This window comes from Pongo pygmaeus, chromosome 10 (genome assembly GCF_028885625.2).
Source record: "Pongo pygmaeus isolate AG05252 chromosome 10, NHGRI_mPonPyg2-v2.0_pri, whole genome shotgun sequence".
Classification (NCBI taxonomy): Eukaryota; Metazoa; Chordata; class Mammalia; order Primates; family Hominidae; genus Pongo; species Pongo pygmaeus.
In genome coordinates, this window is record NC_072383.2 from 9434522 (window position 1) to 9450323 (window position 15802).

General features: G+C 45.8%; 1 protein-coding gene and 1 long non-coding RNA gene across 9 annotated transcripts in view; one reads left to right on the forward strand and one right to left on the reverse strand.

Annotated features, from left to right (window-relative positions):
* Window positions 1–10520, reverse strand: part of LOC129010160 (uncharacterized) — a 63224-nt gene extending 52704 nt beyond the window's left edge. The window contains exon 1 of the long non-coding RNA XR_008492936.1: window positions 9863–10520. This is a non-coding gene — a long non-coding RNA (uncharacterized LOC129010160). The remainder of the gene's footprint in view (window positions 1–9862) is intronic.
* Window positions 6773–15802, forward strand: part of DDX11 (DEAD/H-box helicase 11) — a 34627-nt gene continuing 25597 nt past the window's right edge. For 2 of the 8 annotated variants that reach the window (XM_054444086.2, XM_054444081.2), the window contains exons 1-2: window positions 6773–10766; window positions 15075–15222. In XM_054444086.2, the coding sequence (XP_054300061.1) occupies window positions 15079–15222 (144 nt within the window). In that variant the 5' untranslated portion in view covers window positions 6773–10766; window positions 15075–15078. Of the gene's footprint in view, window positions 10767–10835; window positions 11007–15074; window positions 15223–15802 lie in introns of those variants that run through there. The other 6 variants (XM_054444083.2, XM_054444084.2, XM_063672399.1 and 3 more) reach the window with 6 other exon arrangements.

Below are 15802 nucleotides of genomic sequence, written 5' to 3' on the forward strand. Positions count from 1 at the left end.
CAGACTGGCCTTGAACTTTTGTGCTTAAGCGATCCTTCAACTGTGGCCTCCCAAAGTGTCTGGATTACAGGCGTGAGCCACCGCACCCGGCCAATACTAGTTTTAAACAGCCCGGTGGAATTGGATCATAAAGTATCTCTTTGCAAATATGCAAAGAGCAGGTAGTCTATTTAGGGGTTTGCCTGCAATAAGGTAGGCACAGTCTGATGCCTGACAGGTAACAAGCAATAGACACTATCAAGGCTCTCAAAAATCAGATAACTAAAAGGAGTCTTAGGTATAGTTGGCTTTTGTCACCTTTGATCCCTAATTTTGGTCTCATAGTAAAGCACTTATCTGAGGCATTTAAAATGTCAAGAGTCAGAACCTTTATATTAGACAGTGGAATGCCAACAGTCATTCAATAACATTAAAGAAAAACTAAGGAAATTCTTTATGGGCCCCCAAGATGTTTACTCTAAGACAGTTATGTTGAATTTCACTCTGACCATGTAAATTGTGGCTTATCTTCACAGGCATGGAACAAGAGACATAAGTCATCTCTCTTCTCACCTGAGACAAATGCGTATCTGATTGCTCCCCCTGCCTGTTTATCTTACGGAAAAATGCAGATTCATTGAACTAGATGAATGTTTAAGTGACTGTTCCCCTACCCTCTTACATGTGAAGGCTAATCAAAGACTCAAAAGAATGCAACTGCTTGCCTCTTATCTACCCATACCCTTTTAAAAATGTATCTTCTTCTTTCAATACCTGGCCTTTTCCCTTTAAATATTGGGATCCCAAGAACCTCTTTGGAAAAAGCATGAAACACAATGTTTCCTGTGGATCTACGTTCTTTCCTGGGCATGTCCTCAACCTTGGCAAATAAGCCTAAAATGATCAGGACTCACCTTGGTCATTTTTCTTTAGTTTACATTTCCTAAGCTACACACCCATGCAGCACATGACTATACTGAATACTGTGGGCAACTTCAACATGATGGTATCTCTGTCTCTAAATGTCTCAACAAAGAAAAGGTACAGTAAACATATGGTTTGAAAGATAAAAGTGGTATGCCTCTAAACTGCACTATAGCATTATAGTATTTATATGTCTTTGTCCAGGGTTCCTGGCTCATAACTTCTATAGCCCTCATTATAGTCTTGTTATAGTGCTGGGACACTTTAGGCTCAGCAAACAGACTCTCTCTCTCTCTGACTTTCTCCTGCCCTCCTTTCATCTGCCCAAGGCAGGACTCTGCACACAAGATCCTCATTCCAGAGAGGGTCCTGCCCCATCCTTAGGAGGTGGGAATGCTGCACAGAGAGGCCAAGAAGAATCTGGATAAGCCTTGGTGGGTTTCCCCATCTCAGACAACTAGTGTTAGATCATTCCTTCTGGTCCAGTTGCATTTGTACATGGTTGTCAATCATGTCTACCCAATGATATCTCCATTGAAGGCTCAAGAGGACAGGGCTCACGGAGCTTCCAGAAAGCTGAACACGTGGAGGCTGACAAAACTCTTCCCTATGCCAGGAGGGTGGCACACCCCAACTCCACAGAAGCTCCTGGATTAGGGACCCCTCCAGACTCACCCTATGTAGCTCTTCATCTGGCTGTTTATTTGTATCATGTAAAATACCCTTTGTAATAAACCAGTAAACATAAGTGTTTCCCTGAGTTGTGTGAGCACTCTAGCAAATTAATCAAACACAAAGAAGAGGTCATGGGAACCCCAACTTGAAGCTGGTGGGTCAGATGTTCTAGAGACCTGGAGTTGCTATCTTGGGAAGGAGGGGACAGTCTTGGGAGACTGAGCCTACAACCTGTGGGATCTGATGCTATCTCCAGGTAGGCGGTGTCACAATTGAACTGGAGGACACCTAGCTGGTGTCCCCTCCAGAGCTGCTTGCTTGCTTGGTGTGTGGGGAGAAATTCCCCTATATGTGGTCATAGAAGTCTTCCATGTTGATGGTTGCTGTGGTGTGAGAGCAGAAGAAAAACACGTTGGAGGTGGTTTTCCCACACACAGGCACTTACTATGAATGGAGCTTGCAGGACTGGAAGTTGCTCTGGGTGAGTCAGGGAGTGTGTGTTGTGTGCAGGTGAAAGCCTAGGACGTTACTGCAAACTGTTGTGGACTTTATCAACAGTAGGACACTTAGGCTACACTAAATTTGTTAAAATATTGTTCTTTCTTCAATAAATTAACCTTAGGTTTCTGTATCTTTTTCACTTTATAAACCTTTTAATTTTTTAAACTTTTTGACTCTTGTAATAACGCTTAGTTTAAAACACAACTGTACAGCTTTTCTTTATAAGCTTTTTTCTATTTAAAAAAATTTTTTTTTTAGTTTTTAAACTTTTCTGTTAAAAATTAAGACACAAACACACACATTAGCTCAGGCCTAAACAGGGTCAGGATCATCAATATCACTGTCTTCCACGTGTTGTCTCACTGAAAGGTCTTCAGGGGCAGTAACACGTATGAAGCTGCCGCGTCTTATGATAACAATGCTTCCTTCTGGGGTATTTCCTGAAGGATCTTGGCTGAATCTGCTTTTCAGTCAGCTTCGTTTTTGGAAAGCAGAGGCCGGGCATGGTGGCTCACACCTGTAATCCCCGTACTTTGGGAGGACAAGGTAGAAGGATCACATATAGCCAGGAGTTCAAGACCAGTTTAGACAACAGAGCAAGAACCTGTCTCTACAAAAAGTAAAGATAAAAAAAATTAGTTGGGTGTGATAGTGTGCATCTGTTGTCCAGCTACTTGGGGGACTGAGGTGAGAGGATGGCATGAGCCCAGTTCAACACTTCAGTGAGCTATGATTATGCTGCTGCAGTCCAGCCTGGGCAACAGAGCGAGACTCTGTCTCAAAAACAAAACAAAACTAGAAAGAGTACACTCTAAAATAATAATAAAAGTATTGTAAACACATAAACCAGTAACAGTCATTTATGATCATTATCAAGTATTGTGTACTGTATGTAACTCTCCAAGCTATACTCTTATACACTGGCAGCTCAGGTTTGCTTATACCAGGACCACCACAAACATGTGAGTCATGCATTGTACTACCATGTTATGATAGTTACTATGCCACTAGGTCACAGAAATTGCTCAGCTCTGTTATAATCTATGGAACCACCTTCCTATATGCAGTCTGTTGTTGGCTGAAATATCGTTATGCAGCCCATGACTGTGCATTGGCATTTGTCCACTTGGTCTTCAGCCTAGCTTTGTACTTTGTCTTTGACATTTTGGCTTCCACTGCAATTTACTTCAGGCTTGGACTCCTTGAGGATCTCTCCAACCCTGCCATGGTCTGTTTCTTGCCACCAGTCCCTAGCTGCACATTCTTAAGGCAGCCGCCCCAGCTTAGTCTGATTTATGGGGCCCCTTATCTCATAACTTTTAGAATCTTGACCAAGTCAGGCTACCCGGCAGGAGGAAATGTCAAAGGCAGAGGCAAAAGTGGCCCTCTCACTTTGCCTGTATCTCCAGAGTCTTCCTTTGCATGGTCTCCTTTCCTTCCACCCTCAAGTCCATTCCTCTCCTGTTTCTCTCCGCCCCTCCAGGTTTCCTCCTTTAACCACATCACCTAGAGTCATCTTCACCGTGCAAAGTGGTTTTGTTCAAACTAATGTATTAACACTCAACTCAATGCAGTTGCCCTTTGAATGATCACACCCAGGAGACTTTTTTCTAATGAGTGTTCACTTTGACTGTACTATATTTCAGTGTTGATCATTTTGTCCTTTGGCTCAGATAGCTGTAAACTGCCTTCTATTTCACTGATTCATCATTCTCTCATCTTCCTTTCCCATCTTCAAATGTGGACATTTCTTAAAGGTCATTCTCTGTTCATTTTTTTTCAAAAAATTTTAATAAAATGTACATAATAAAATGTACCTTAACCCTGTTCAAATGTACACTTCATTCATGTTGAGTATATTCGCATTGTTGTGCGACCAGTCTCCAGAACTTTTCCTCTTGCAAAACTGACATTCTTACACCCATAAAACAACTCCCTATTTGCCCTTCCCCCAGCCCCTGACAATCACTCTTCTACTTTCTGTCTCTATGAATCTAACTACTCTAGCAACCTCATGTAAGTAGAATCATACAGTATTTGTCTTTTGACTGGCTTTTTCACTGAGTATAATGTGATGGTTAATTTTATGTGTCAACTTGGCTGAGCCACCATACCCATACGTTTGGCCAACATTATTCTGGGTGTTTCTGTGAAGGTGTTTTTTGGATGAGATTAATAGTTAAATCAATGGACTCTAAGTAAAGCAGATTAACCTCTGTAATGTGGGTGGACCTCATCCAATTAAGTGAAGACTTTACTAGAGCAAAGACTGACTTCCCCTGAACAAGGAGTTGAGCCAGCAGACTGCCTTTGGCCTTGAACCATAACTCTTCCCTAGGTCTCCAGCCTGCCAGCCAATACAATCAGATTTTCACTCACCAGTCCTCCACAACTGCATGAGCTAATTCTTTAAGCCTCTTTTTCGCTCTGTGTAGAGACACACACACACACACACACACACACACACACACACACACACCCCCTGCTGGTTCTGTTTCTCTGGAGAACACTAATACAAATAATAGCCTCAGGGCTCAGCCATGTCGTAGCATGTGTCAGAACTTCCTTCCAAGACTGAATCATATTCCATTGTATGTATATACCACACTTTATCCACTCATCTGTCAATAGACACTTGGGTTGCTTCCACCTTTTGGCTGTTGCGAATAATGCTGTTATAAACACAGGTGTACAAAAATCCCTTCAAGACACTGCTTTTACTTCTGTTGTTTATATACCCAGATGTGAAACAGTTGGATCATATGGTAATTCTATTTTTAATTTTTTTCCATAGTGGCTACACCATTTTACATTCCCACCAGCCATGTACAAAAGTTCTAATTTCTCTATATCCTTGCCATCATTTATTTTTTGTTTTGTTCCTTTTGGGTTGAGGTTTCTTCCTTTTTTTTTTTTTGAGACAGGGTCTTGCTCTGTCACCCAGGCTGGAGTGGAGTGGTGCAATTATAGCTCACTACAGCCTTGAACTCCTGGGCTCACACAATCCTCCTACCTCAGCCTCTTGGGTAGCTGGGACTACAGATGTGTGCCACAATTCCCCTCTAATATTTTTTTAAATTTTTTGCAGAGATCTCGTCTCACTATGTTACACAGGATGGTCTTGAACACCTGCCCTCAAGTGATCCTCTTGCTTCAGCTTCCCTAGTGCTGGAATTGCAAGTATAAGCCACTGTGCCTGGGTGTGTGTGTATGTGTGTGTGTGTGTGTGTGTGTGTGTGTAATACTAGCCATCCTAATGGATTGCAGTGGTACCTCATTGTGGCTTTGAGTTGCATTTTCCCAGTGACTGGGATGTCGAGCATCTTTTCATGTGCCTGTGGGCCATTAGCACATCTTTTTGGAGAAATATCTATTTAAATATTTTGCCCATTTTTTAATCAGATTGTTTTCATGTGGCTGAGATATAGAAGTTCTTTATATATTCTGGTTATTAACCCCTTATCAGATAGATGATTTACAAATACTTGCTCCCATTCTGTAGGTTGCCTTTTCACTCTGTTGATCTTGCCCTTCAACGCACAGAAGTTCTAACTTTTGTTGTTGTCCAATTCATCTATTTTTATGTTATTTTACAAATCCCTTATCATCAATTTTTTTGTTGCCTGTGCTTTTGGTGTAATAGCCAAGGAATCATTGCCAAATGCAATGTCATAAAGCTTTTCCCCTCTGTTTTCTTCTACCAGTTTTATAGTTTTATAGCTTTTAACTTTAATTTTTAACTTCATCCATTTTAACTTTAGAAAATCCATTTTAAGTTAATTTGGATATATTGTATAAGACAAGGATCCTACTTCATTCTTTTACATGTGGATACCTCCTTCCTTTTGGAAATTTTCCTTTCAGTAATCTTACTACCTCCATAGCTTTAGTTTAGATGTTTTTGTTGTTGTTGTTTCCAAGGGGTGATCAAATCCATATATCCAGCTTTTACCACCTTCCTGAGTTCTATTCCCCCAATTTTCAACCACCACTGAAAATTTAGTTTGACTAAGTACAACAACCTATTGTGTGAAGAAACAACATGTCCCACCCCCACTACGGTGTGGCTTAATGAGCTAAAGTAATATATCAAGATAGACATAATAATCCAAGAAACTAGGGTTCGGAGAAGTAAATATTATTAGGGTGCATCATGCGCTGTTCCAGAGTGAGGCATGTAAGGTCTTGGGGACAGAACAATCTGGTCTCTAATAACGTTTTCTCTTACAGCACAGGCACATTTCATGAGCCTTTCCCACTAGCTAGGTGTTACAGTTTGGATGTGGTTTGTTTGGCCTCACTAAGTCTCATGTTGAAATCTGATTTCCAGTGTTGGAGGTGGCATCTGGCGGGCAATATTTGGACCATGGGGGTACATCCCTCATGAAAGGCTTGCTGCCGTTATGGCAGGAGTGACTGAGTTCTCACTCTTAGTTCCCGAGAGAATTGCTTGTTGAAAACAAACTTGTACCTCCTACATGCTCTCCTTCTAGAAGAGGATCTAAGGAAATTTATAATAAAAGCAGAGGAACACTGAAACCAAACCCAATTCATATCAGTAATAGCTACCATTTGTTAAGCTTCCACAATGACATGTAAGATGTTAAGCCCTTTATGTTAACAGGATTATCTCATTTATCTCATAAGAATTCTAGAACATAGGTCCTATTATTATCTTTATTTTATTCGTGAGAAAAGCAGAGACTCAGAAGGCTTAAGTCATAGGCCAAGGTCATCCAGCCAGTTGAATGGTGGAGTGGGGAATATCTGGATCCAGGCAGTCAGACCTTTTTTTTTTTTTTTTTTTTTTTTTGAGACGGAGTCTCACTCTGTCGCCCAGGCTGGAGTGCAGTGGCATGATCTCGGCTCACTGCAAGCTCCGCCTTCCGGGTTCACGCCATTCTCCTGCCTCAGCCTCCCAAGTAGCTGGGACTACAGGCGCCCACCACCAGGCCTGGCTAATTTTTTTTTTGTATTTTTAGTAGAGACGGGGTTTCACCGTGTTAGCCAGGATGGTTTCGATCTCCCGAGCTCGTGATCCGCCCGCCAGGCAGTCAGACTTTATTAGAACATGCACTTCAAATTAGCAAGAAGGAATGAGAACAAGAACGACAAAATTAAAAAATGCTGGCCAAAGAAAACTAAAACAATGTACAATATTTAGTCCTGAGATCACTAGCAGTGAAGGCAAAGAAGAATGCATAATGGGTTTCTACAGCTCTCACTGTTCGGTTATAGAAAATATTTCTACATTAGTACAAGAACTTTTCTTCCTAGCCCTCAGTTTTGAGAGGAGTTTATCAAGAAGGTCTCTGAGTTCATTCAATTAATGGCATCATCTAAGGCTGTTTAATAACAAATGCAGAGGTAGTCCACCTAAGGAACTTTTGCCTTTACCTTTGAGACAAAGCCCAGAGCCTCACGTTAGGAGTACAGTTCTCTAAATATAAGCCTCCAGGGCAGAAGCGAGGGGAGGATGGAGGGACACAATGCAGATTTACAGCCTGGTGGGTACAGCCTTTGTCCTCTCCATGTCTATTGTCACTCTTGAGGTCCAAGCCTCTACTGCACTGTCTGGTTTACTGCACAACCCAACTTGGCTGCTTGCTTCTGGTCTCTCCCCACCAAACCATCCTTCACACTGCTTCCAGGTTAATATTTCCAAGACACTGCATTTGCAAATTCACTCCTCTGTTTAAAAATGTTTCAGTGACTTGCAACTTGTCTACAGTGTGAAGTATAAATTTATTAGCTTGTTGTTTAAAGCCTTCTACAACCAGACCCCGACCGACCTTCACGTCCTATTGAGAGGTGACAGCCTGCTGGCAGCTCTCGCAGCCCTGGCTCGCTCTTGGCGCCTCCGCGGCCTTGGCGCCCACTCTGGCCGGGCTTGAGGAGCCCTTCAGCCCGCCGCTGCACTGTAGGAGCCCCTTTCCGGGGTGGCCAAGGCCAGAGCCAGCTCTCTCAGCTTGCAGGGAGGTGTGGAGGGAGAAGCGTGGGCGGGAACCGGGGCTGCGCTGGGCGCTTGCGGGCCAGCGCGAGCTCCCGGTGGGCGTGGGCTAGGCGGGCCCGCACTCGGAGCGGCAGGCGGCCAGCCCCAGGCAGTGAACAGCTTAGCACGTGGGCCAGCAGCTGCTGTACTCCATTTCTCGCCGGGCCTTAGCTGCCTCCCCGGGGGGCAGGGCTCGCGACCTGAGCCACCTGCCCGCGCCCCAGCCATGGGCTCCTGCGCGGCCAGAGCCTCCCCAAGGAGCGCCGCCCCCTGATCCAGGGTGCCCAGTCCCATCAACCGCCCAAGTGCTGAGGAGTGCGGGCGCCCTGCGCGGGACTGGTAGGCAGCTCCACCTGCGGCCTGTGAGGCATCTACTGGATGAAGCCAGCTGGGCTTCTGAGTCTAGTGGCGACTTGGAGAAACTTTATGGCTAGCTAAGGGATTGTAAATACACCAATCAGCACTCTGTATCTAGCTCAAGCTTTGTAAACACACCAATCAGCACCCTGTGTCTAGCTCAGGGTTTGTGAATGCACCAACCGGCACTCTGTATCTAGTTAATCTGGTGGGGACTTGGAGAGCTTTTATGTCTGGCTAAGGGATTGTGAATGCACCGATCGGCACTCTGTATCTAGCTCAAAGTTTGTAAATGCACCAATCAGCACTGTTTGTCTAGCTCACGGTTTGTAAATACACCAATCGACAATCTGTATCTAGCTAATCTAGTGGGGACCTGGAGAACTTGTGTCTAGCTCAGGGATTATAAACGCACCAATCAGCACCCTGTCAAAACGGACCAATCAGCTCTCTGTAAAACAGACCAATCAGCTCTCTGTAAAATGGACCAATCAGCAGGATGTGGGTGGAGCCAGAGAAGAGAATAAAAGCAGGCTGCCCAAGCCCATAGCGGTAACTACATCAGGATTGTCTTTCCAAGCTCTGAAAGTGTGGTTGTTTCGCTCTTTAGCTGTACAGTGCATTAATGTGCTATTAACACCACAAAGGTCTGCAGCTTCATTCTTGAAGCTGGGGAGGCTATGACTGCACTGGAATGGAGAAAAAACTCCACTACGCACCGTCTTTAGAGCTGTAACACTCATGGTGAAGGTCTGCAGCTTTACTTCTGAGCCAGCAAGACCATGAACCCACCAGAAGGAAGAAACTTCGGACACGCCGCCTTTAAGAACTGTAACACTCACCACGAGGGCTTCCGGCTTCAGTCTTGAGTCAGTGAGACCCAGAACCCACAAATTCCAGATACTATCACTTTCTATTTCTCTAATGGTGGTGCTTAAATTGGATGATTCATACCCTAGGAGTGTGCATGTGTGGGATGGGGGCTGAAGCGATAGGCTAAAAAACCTAGCGTACCTTCTATTCTAGAGGTGTCAATTTACCAGACAACAGTTATTTTTAAAGTTTGTTTTTATACAAAAACAGATGTTGTAGGGTAGAATGCAACGTTTTTATGGGCCTGTGGGCCATTTGTACATTTTTGGAGAAATGGCTATTTAAATACTCTGCCCATTAATTCTAAACTTAAAACTAAGACTTCAAAGACCCTGTAAGGATTTTGCTGGGCCACATCCCAAGACCCTGAAGGGTATTCCTCGCCTTCTCTAAACTGCCCAAGTCGGAAGCAGGTGACAAACTGACCCTGGACACTCACCTTTTGTAAATTCCCACCTCCAAGCTTTTTGACAGTTTGTAACACTGGCTCCTCTCCCCGAAACCCTTTCCTTCAAGTCCCAGCAACTCTCCCAGACCCTGCTGGGAAGGTGCACCAATTACCTGTCATTCCAGGAAAGCTCATAGCATAAGATGATCCCATTGATCATCTCCCAGAACCAGACTTACTGAAAAGTTCTTAAGGACCAGCTAGTCCAATCCCTCACTGAATAAAGGAGAAGCAAAGTCTAGGGAGATGAGGTGATGCGTTGTCCTCCTAATTAGCAGGTGAGCTCCTGGCAGGGCTGAGGTTTCATCTTCTGGGTTCTCTGTAAGGTCGTGCCCGGCACAGGCCAGAAACAATTTCATAAACTCGTCATCTAGACAGCCTTTCACTGACACCATCTCTCCGCGTGGAGGAGCCGCTGGGGTGCGCGGGGCAGGTGTCGTCCGTTTCAGAGGTAAAATAACCGAGCTGCAGACCTCCGGAGGCCGACTATAGCCGGGGTCAGAAGACAGGTTTCCCGTCTCGGGAACAGCGCCCGTCCCTGGGCGTTAGAACATCGGCTGATGTTTCATCTGGTCAGGCAACCATCCACCGCTTAGTACACCTGGCGCTAATCGGCGGGGATTAATCTCACGCCCCGCAGCTGGCGGAAAGCAGCGGGAGGAGGCACCTAGCCCTGGGGTTGAGATCCAAGTTCCGGAGCGCGCAAACCACGCCCCTCTAGTTGCCGATGGCTGTGTTCGCGCGCGCGCGCGTGTCCCGGAGTGCGCATGCGCAGCGGCGGGGGTTGTTCCGGCAGCCTTTCACTGAGGGGACCCGCCAGTTTCAAATTCAGCGGCGTTTGCCCTGATTCCCGGGGCCTGGCTTTCAGCGTAGCAATTCCGCTGGCGAAGAAGGTGAGGGCAGTGCTGTGTGGCAGCAGAGCTCCTTAAGACGAGGAGCAGCGGGACGAGGAAGGGCAGACTCTGGTGAAATCGCAAACTGGGCGTCTGTTCCGGCCCGGGACTCCTGTATGTAAAGGTGGGTGGCCCGTCCGGAGCGGGAAAACATTCCGGAAGTGGAGGGCCGGGCTAGCGTGATTGACAAGCGGGAACCCCTGTGCGGGGACGGGCAGGCCTCCGAAGGTTGTGCCTGCGGTGGAACTGGGCGGTGCGCAGGAGTGGGCAAACACAGCAGCCGCGTGTCTGGGTCTTAGATTTGGCCCAGCTGTGTTGAGCTTTTCATGGATTATCTTACGTAGATAAGACACTGCAACAGTGAGTGAGCACTTGTAACCCACCTGTCTCTTACAGAAACTGAGCCCCAGAGATACTGACTTTAGCAAGGATACAGCTGGGATCCTAAACTTGGCAGTCAGAGCCCAGAGCCGATAAAGTTAGCTGCATGAGTCTAGCTTCCCCCAGGGCGGAAATCGAGGCGGAGCAGGGTACAGTAGGGAGGCCAGGGATGAGTGCAGTTGACCAGATTGTTGACGGAAGTGTCATAAAAGTGGACTTAAATGCTAATAAGCAGCTGGTTGGGTTGCACGCAGGGTGCGAGCTCAGGATGCACGTTGGAGGGGACACAGGGCCAGAGCAAGGTGGGAATGTGGGTATTATGGGCCAGGCCATCCTCCAGCTGGTGGAGCACCGCAGCACTGCAGTGTGTGGCCCTGGCTTAACAGCAGTGCGGAAAAGCTTTTCTCTTGGGGCTGTGGTGCTTTCCAAGTGTGTGAAGTTAAAACATTTTAGGGCCATACGGTAGATAGTACCTGCCACATAATTGTCTTGGTCAGCCCCGGCTGCCATAACAAAATACCATAAACTGGGTGGCTTAGACAGCAGTGTGTTTTCTCACAGTCCCAGAGGCTTGGGATGTCCAAGATCAATGTGGGGAGGACACAACTGAGCCCACAGCAATAGTCTGTACTCAGTAATGAGTGATAATTGGGGACTGAAGAAAATGAACACGTTAAGAACTAATATGTTCCTGAAGTGCTTTCACAACTCTAACCTCGTTTTATGAGCATGAGATTTGCTGTCCTGGTGTGTGCCTTGGCACTGGGCGGTGATGGTTGTCCTCCACACAGCCAACCTGGAGAGGGCTGAACAAGTCACTGCAGATGTTTTTAATAGGGCTTAGTGAATCCGTTATACTCAGATTTATCTAAACCTCTATGATTTAGCCTGTGCTGCTTCTGGAATAATGAGATCCGTAATTACCACTGACGGGGAAGTGAAATACTACTTATGTTTCTTCTGTATTGTTTAGTGTTGTCATTCTAGAGTTTGGTAACCAAGTCTGTCTTTTTTATCCCACTTACCCTGGTGGGAGGAAAAGTGAGGACATAGAAAGTTTCAGGTGGCTTGGGGGTCTGGCAGATGTGGTTCAAATCCTGAGTTCAAGCACTTGCTGAGTGACCTTGGGCAAGTCACTTAAGTTTACTGAGTCTCAGTTTCTTTCTCTATAAAATAGAGCTTATAAAAATACCACACAGGGTTGTTGTGGGGTTATCTGAAAACGGTTTGAAACCATTAAAGAACTGGCCATTTAACTAGATAGGTATTCAAGTCATGGGACCTCCGTTACCCAGCCTCGGAAGAGAAACCTTTACTTACAGCCCCGATGTCTGGCTGGCTACTCATTCATTCATCAGATTTTTGTTGAATGCCTATGAGGTGTTGAAGCACCTAGTTCTGAGTCCTGGAGCCAGAGAAGAGCAAGACAGACAAGGTTCCTCTATTTATGGAACTTATATTCCAGTGAGGAAGAATAAATAGGTTCAGATGGTGCTAAGAGCTATGAATAAATTAAATACAGAGTAATGTGATTTTTAAAAAGTGACTTAGAGCAAGCTAGGGGGTGAGGAGTGGGGGTGGTGTTTGACCACTGTCCAGCTGCCAGACAGCTGGAGAGGCTTCTCTGAGGAGGTGAGCCAAAGCCTGGATATTGAGGACTCCTTCTCCAGGCCAAGGGGAAGCAGCAAGTGCAAGGCCCGAGCTGAGTAGATGAGACTGGGAGCCTGACCAGTCTCAGGCTGACCAGTGCTCTGTCTTGAGAGGAGCTGCTGGTCAGCTTTTTCTCTTGGGATTCAGAACGAGGAGACATGAAGACTTTTTACTTGGCAGTGGGAGCTGAAGCTGAAAGGTCCAGGGGCTGATGAGGCCATGTGTAAGCGAAAGTTTGGGATAAGCAGAAACCGAGTGTGCTGAGGGAGTGAGATTGTGGCTGTATCCGACACCTGGCTGAGCAGGAGAGTGAACCCCATGGGTGTGTGTTTGCTGGTGACGTTCCTGGAGCTGTCTTGAAGTCCGAGCTACCTTGCAGTTCTAGTGTGCTTTTGTTTTTGGCTTTCCCAGATAGTTTCAATTCTTACTCTCAGTTTATGAACCTCCCTTCAGTGAACCTCCCTTTACTTATGCTGGATATCTCTTGCAACCGGATGAGCTTCACTAAAGCACAGTCATTTGGACCTGGATTCGAATCCCTGGTTTTCCACTTTTTAGCTGTGACTTTGAGCAATTATTTAATTTCTGTAAGCATCAGTATCCAGTAGCTGTATCCTTATAGTGTTGTACAGATTAAATGAGATAATAAAAGCAAAAGACCACTGTAGAGTGTTTAACACATAGGAGGTACTCAAAATTTGTTAGGTACCTTTCTTCCCCTTTCCTTCATGTGTTAAAGCTTTTTCAGTACATACCCCTCTCTCAGGATTGAATTGTCGTCATGTTTTGTAATTACCCTTCTTGTAGTAATTCCTCTACCTCTGTAGTCATGTTTTTCTTTTTTCATTTTTTCTTGTCCCCAGAATGTCTAACAAAACAGCCAAATACACCTCTGTAAAGACAGAGGGTGAAATAGTGCTAGTTCTGTGAGTTCTCTCTTCTTGTGCAAATCCATAAACTGCCACCAATCTGTAGTCATTTTAATTGCCCTTAAACCGAAGAGCATCGTGGCAACTACCTTTCCCCTCGTAAATACAGTGACACTATCACTAGTCTTATTGAGGCCAAAGTTATAAAGATGGGCTCTACATCTACTAATATTAATAAAATGGGTTTGGGACTTACTAACATTTGTGCTGAGAAGAGACAGACGTAGCAAAAACTTGGAGAAGTGAATTCCAAAGAGAGAGGTGTGGGAACCAGGATGGAAGAGTCAGGCCTCCAGATAGCGTTTACCTCTCCTTTCTTCCTTGAATCACTATCTCAGATAATTAGGTTCAGAAGAGGAGAAAAAAAAAAGATGACGTCAACGTGGAGCAGAGTTTTTCTTAGACCTTAGCCTAGCAAGGAAAGAGAAATGCCTGGTCTCAGTACTGGGAAGCTGTTCCAGTCAGAGCTCCCTGGCTGTGAAGAGAGCTCTCCTGTCTGGAGCCAAACAGAAAGCTCATAGGTCTTGAGGCCAGAAAAATTAGTAGGTGGCGGCTCTGGTTGGTGCTGGAAATGGAGGCCAGGATGAACTAAGAAGCAAACTAAAGATACTTGTAAGATAAGGACGTGTAGGCCGGGTGCGGTGGCTCACGCCTGTAATCCCAGCACTTTGGGAGGCCGAGGTGGGCAGATCACGAGGTCAGGAGATTGAGACCATCCTGGCTAACACGGTGAAACCCCATCTCTACAAAAAAAAAAAAAAAATACAAAAAATTAGCCGGGCTTGGTGGTGGGCGCCTGTAGTCCCAGCTACTCGGGAGGCTGAGGCAGGAGAATGGCGTGAACCCAGGAGGTGGAGCTTGCAGTGAGCGGAGATCACGCCACTGCACTCCAGCCTGGGCGACAGAGCGAGACTCCATCTCAAAAAAAAAAAAAAAAAAAAGATAAGGACGTGTATGTTAACTTGCGTTATCCAGACAAGCTGTGCTTATGGTCCTCTGCCTGTGCGTCATGATTTTCCAGGACTTCACAACGGGATAAAGTGAAGTAGCCTCGGCTTGTGAATGTGCATTGCAGAGATGTGGGAGAAGAAAGCTGCAAAAGTAATTATAAGCAACACCCTTGATCCTAGGCGTGCTTGTCTTTGAGAAGAGCGCTCTAAGCCTTTTGTAGAGGCATTAGAAAAGTGTCCAAGCCACGGTGAAATGCAGGGGAGATTCGGTTTAGGGGCTTTCCTGGTCTGCATTGTGCTGGAGCCCATTAAATGCCGCTAGATGGAGTGCGTGATTCTGGTATGGCCTCATGTGGACCTGCGAAGGATGGAGAGAACATGGTCTCTGCTTCCCAGAAAAATGTACAACTCAAGGAGAAATTTGATAACAAGTGTGGAGACTGCTCTCAGATACTGCTCCAGATTTCAAGCCGCTTCTTCCTGAACCATGAGAGAGCGACCTAATGTATTTATTTTTCCTAGGTTCATGGCTAATGAAACACAGAAGGTTGGTGCCATCCGTTTTCCTTTTCCCTTCACGCCCTATTCCATCCAGGAAGACTTCATGGCAGAGCTGTACCGGGTTTTGGAGGCTGGCAAGATTGGGATATTTGAGAGTCCAACTGGCACTGTGAGTATGAACAGTGAGAGATGCCGATAAAGACAACTTAACGGCAGCCGTGCTAGCCTCTGCTGTTTGCCCGTCCAGAGATTTTCATAGTTTGAAGTTGGGCAGACTAGTCTCTCAGTTTATCTTTCTGGGTAATAGTCACTTCCTCTATTAAAGTCTTTTTATTTATTTTTTTTTTTGAGACGGAGTCTCGCTCTGTCGCCCAGGCTGGAGTGCAGTGGCGCCATCTCGGCTCACTCACTGCAAGCTCCACCTCCCGGGTTCACGCCATTCTCCTGCCTCAGCCTCCCGAGTAGCTGGGACTACAGGCGCCCGCCACCACGCCCGGCTAATTTTTTGTAGTTTTAATAGAGATGGGGTTTCGCCATGTTAGCCAGGATGATCTCAGTCTCCTGACCTCGTGATCCGCCCGCCTCGGCCTCCCAAAGTGCTGGGATTGCAGGAGTGAGCCACCGCGCCCAGCCTAAAGTCTTAAACATAGCTCCGTGGTCTGAGAAAAATTAGGCTAAAGTCATTGGTGCCTACCTATTACGGTAGATGAGATGGCTTTCTTACCAACCAACTCTTTTCTCTCCCTTTC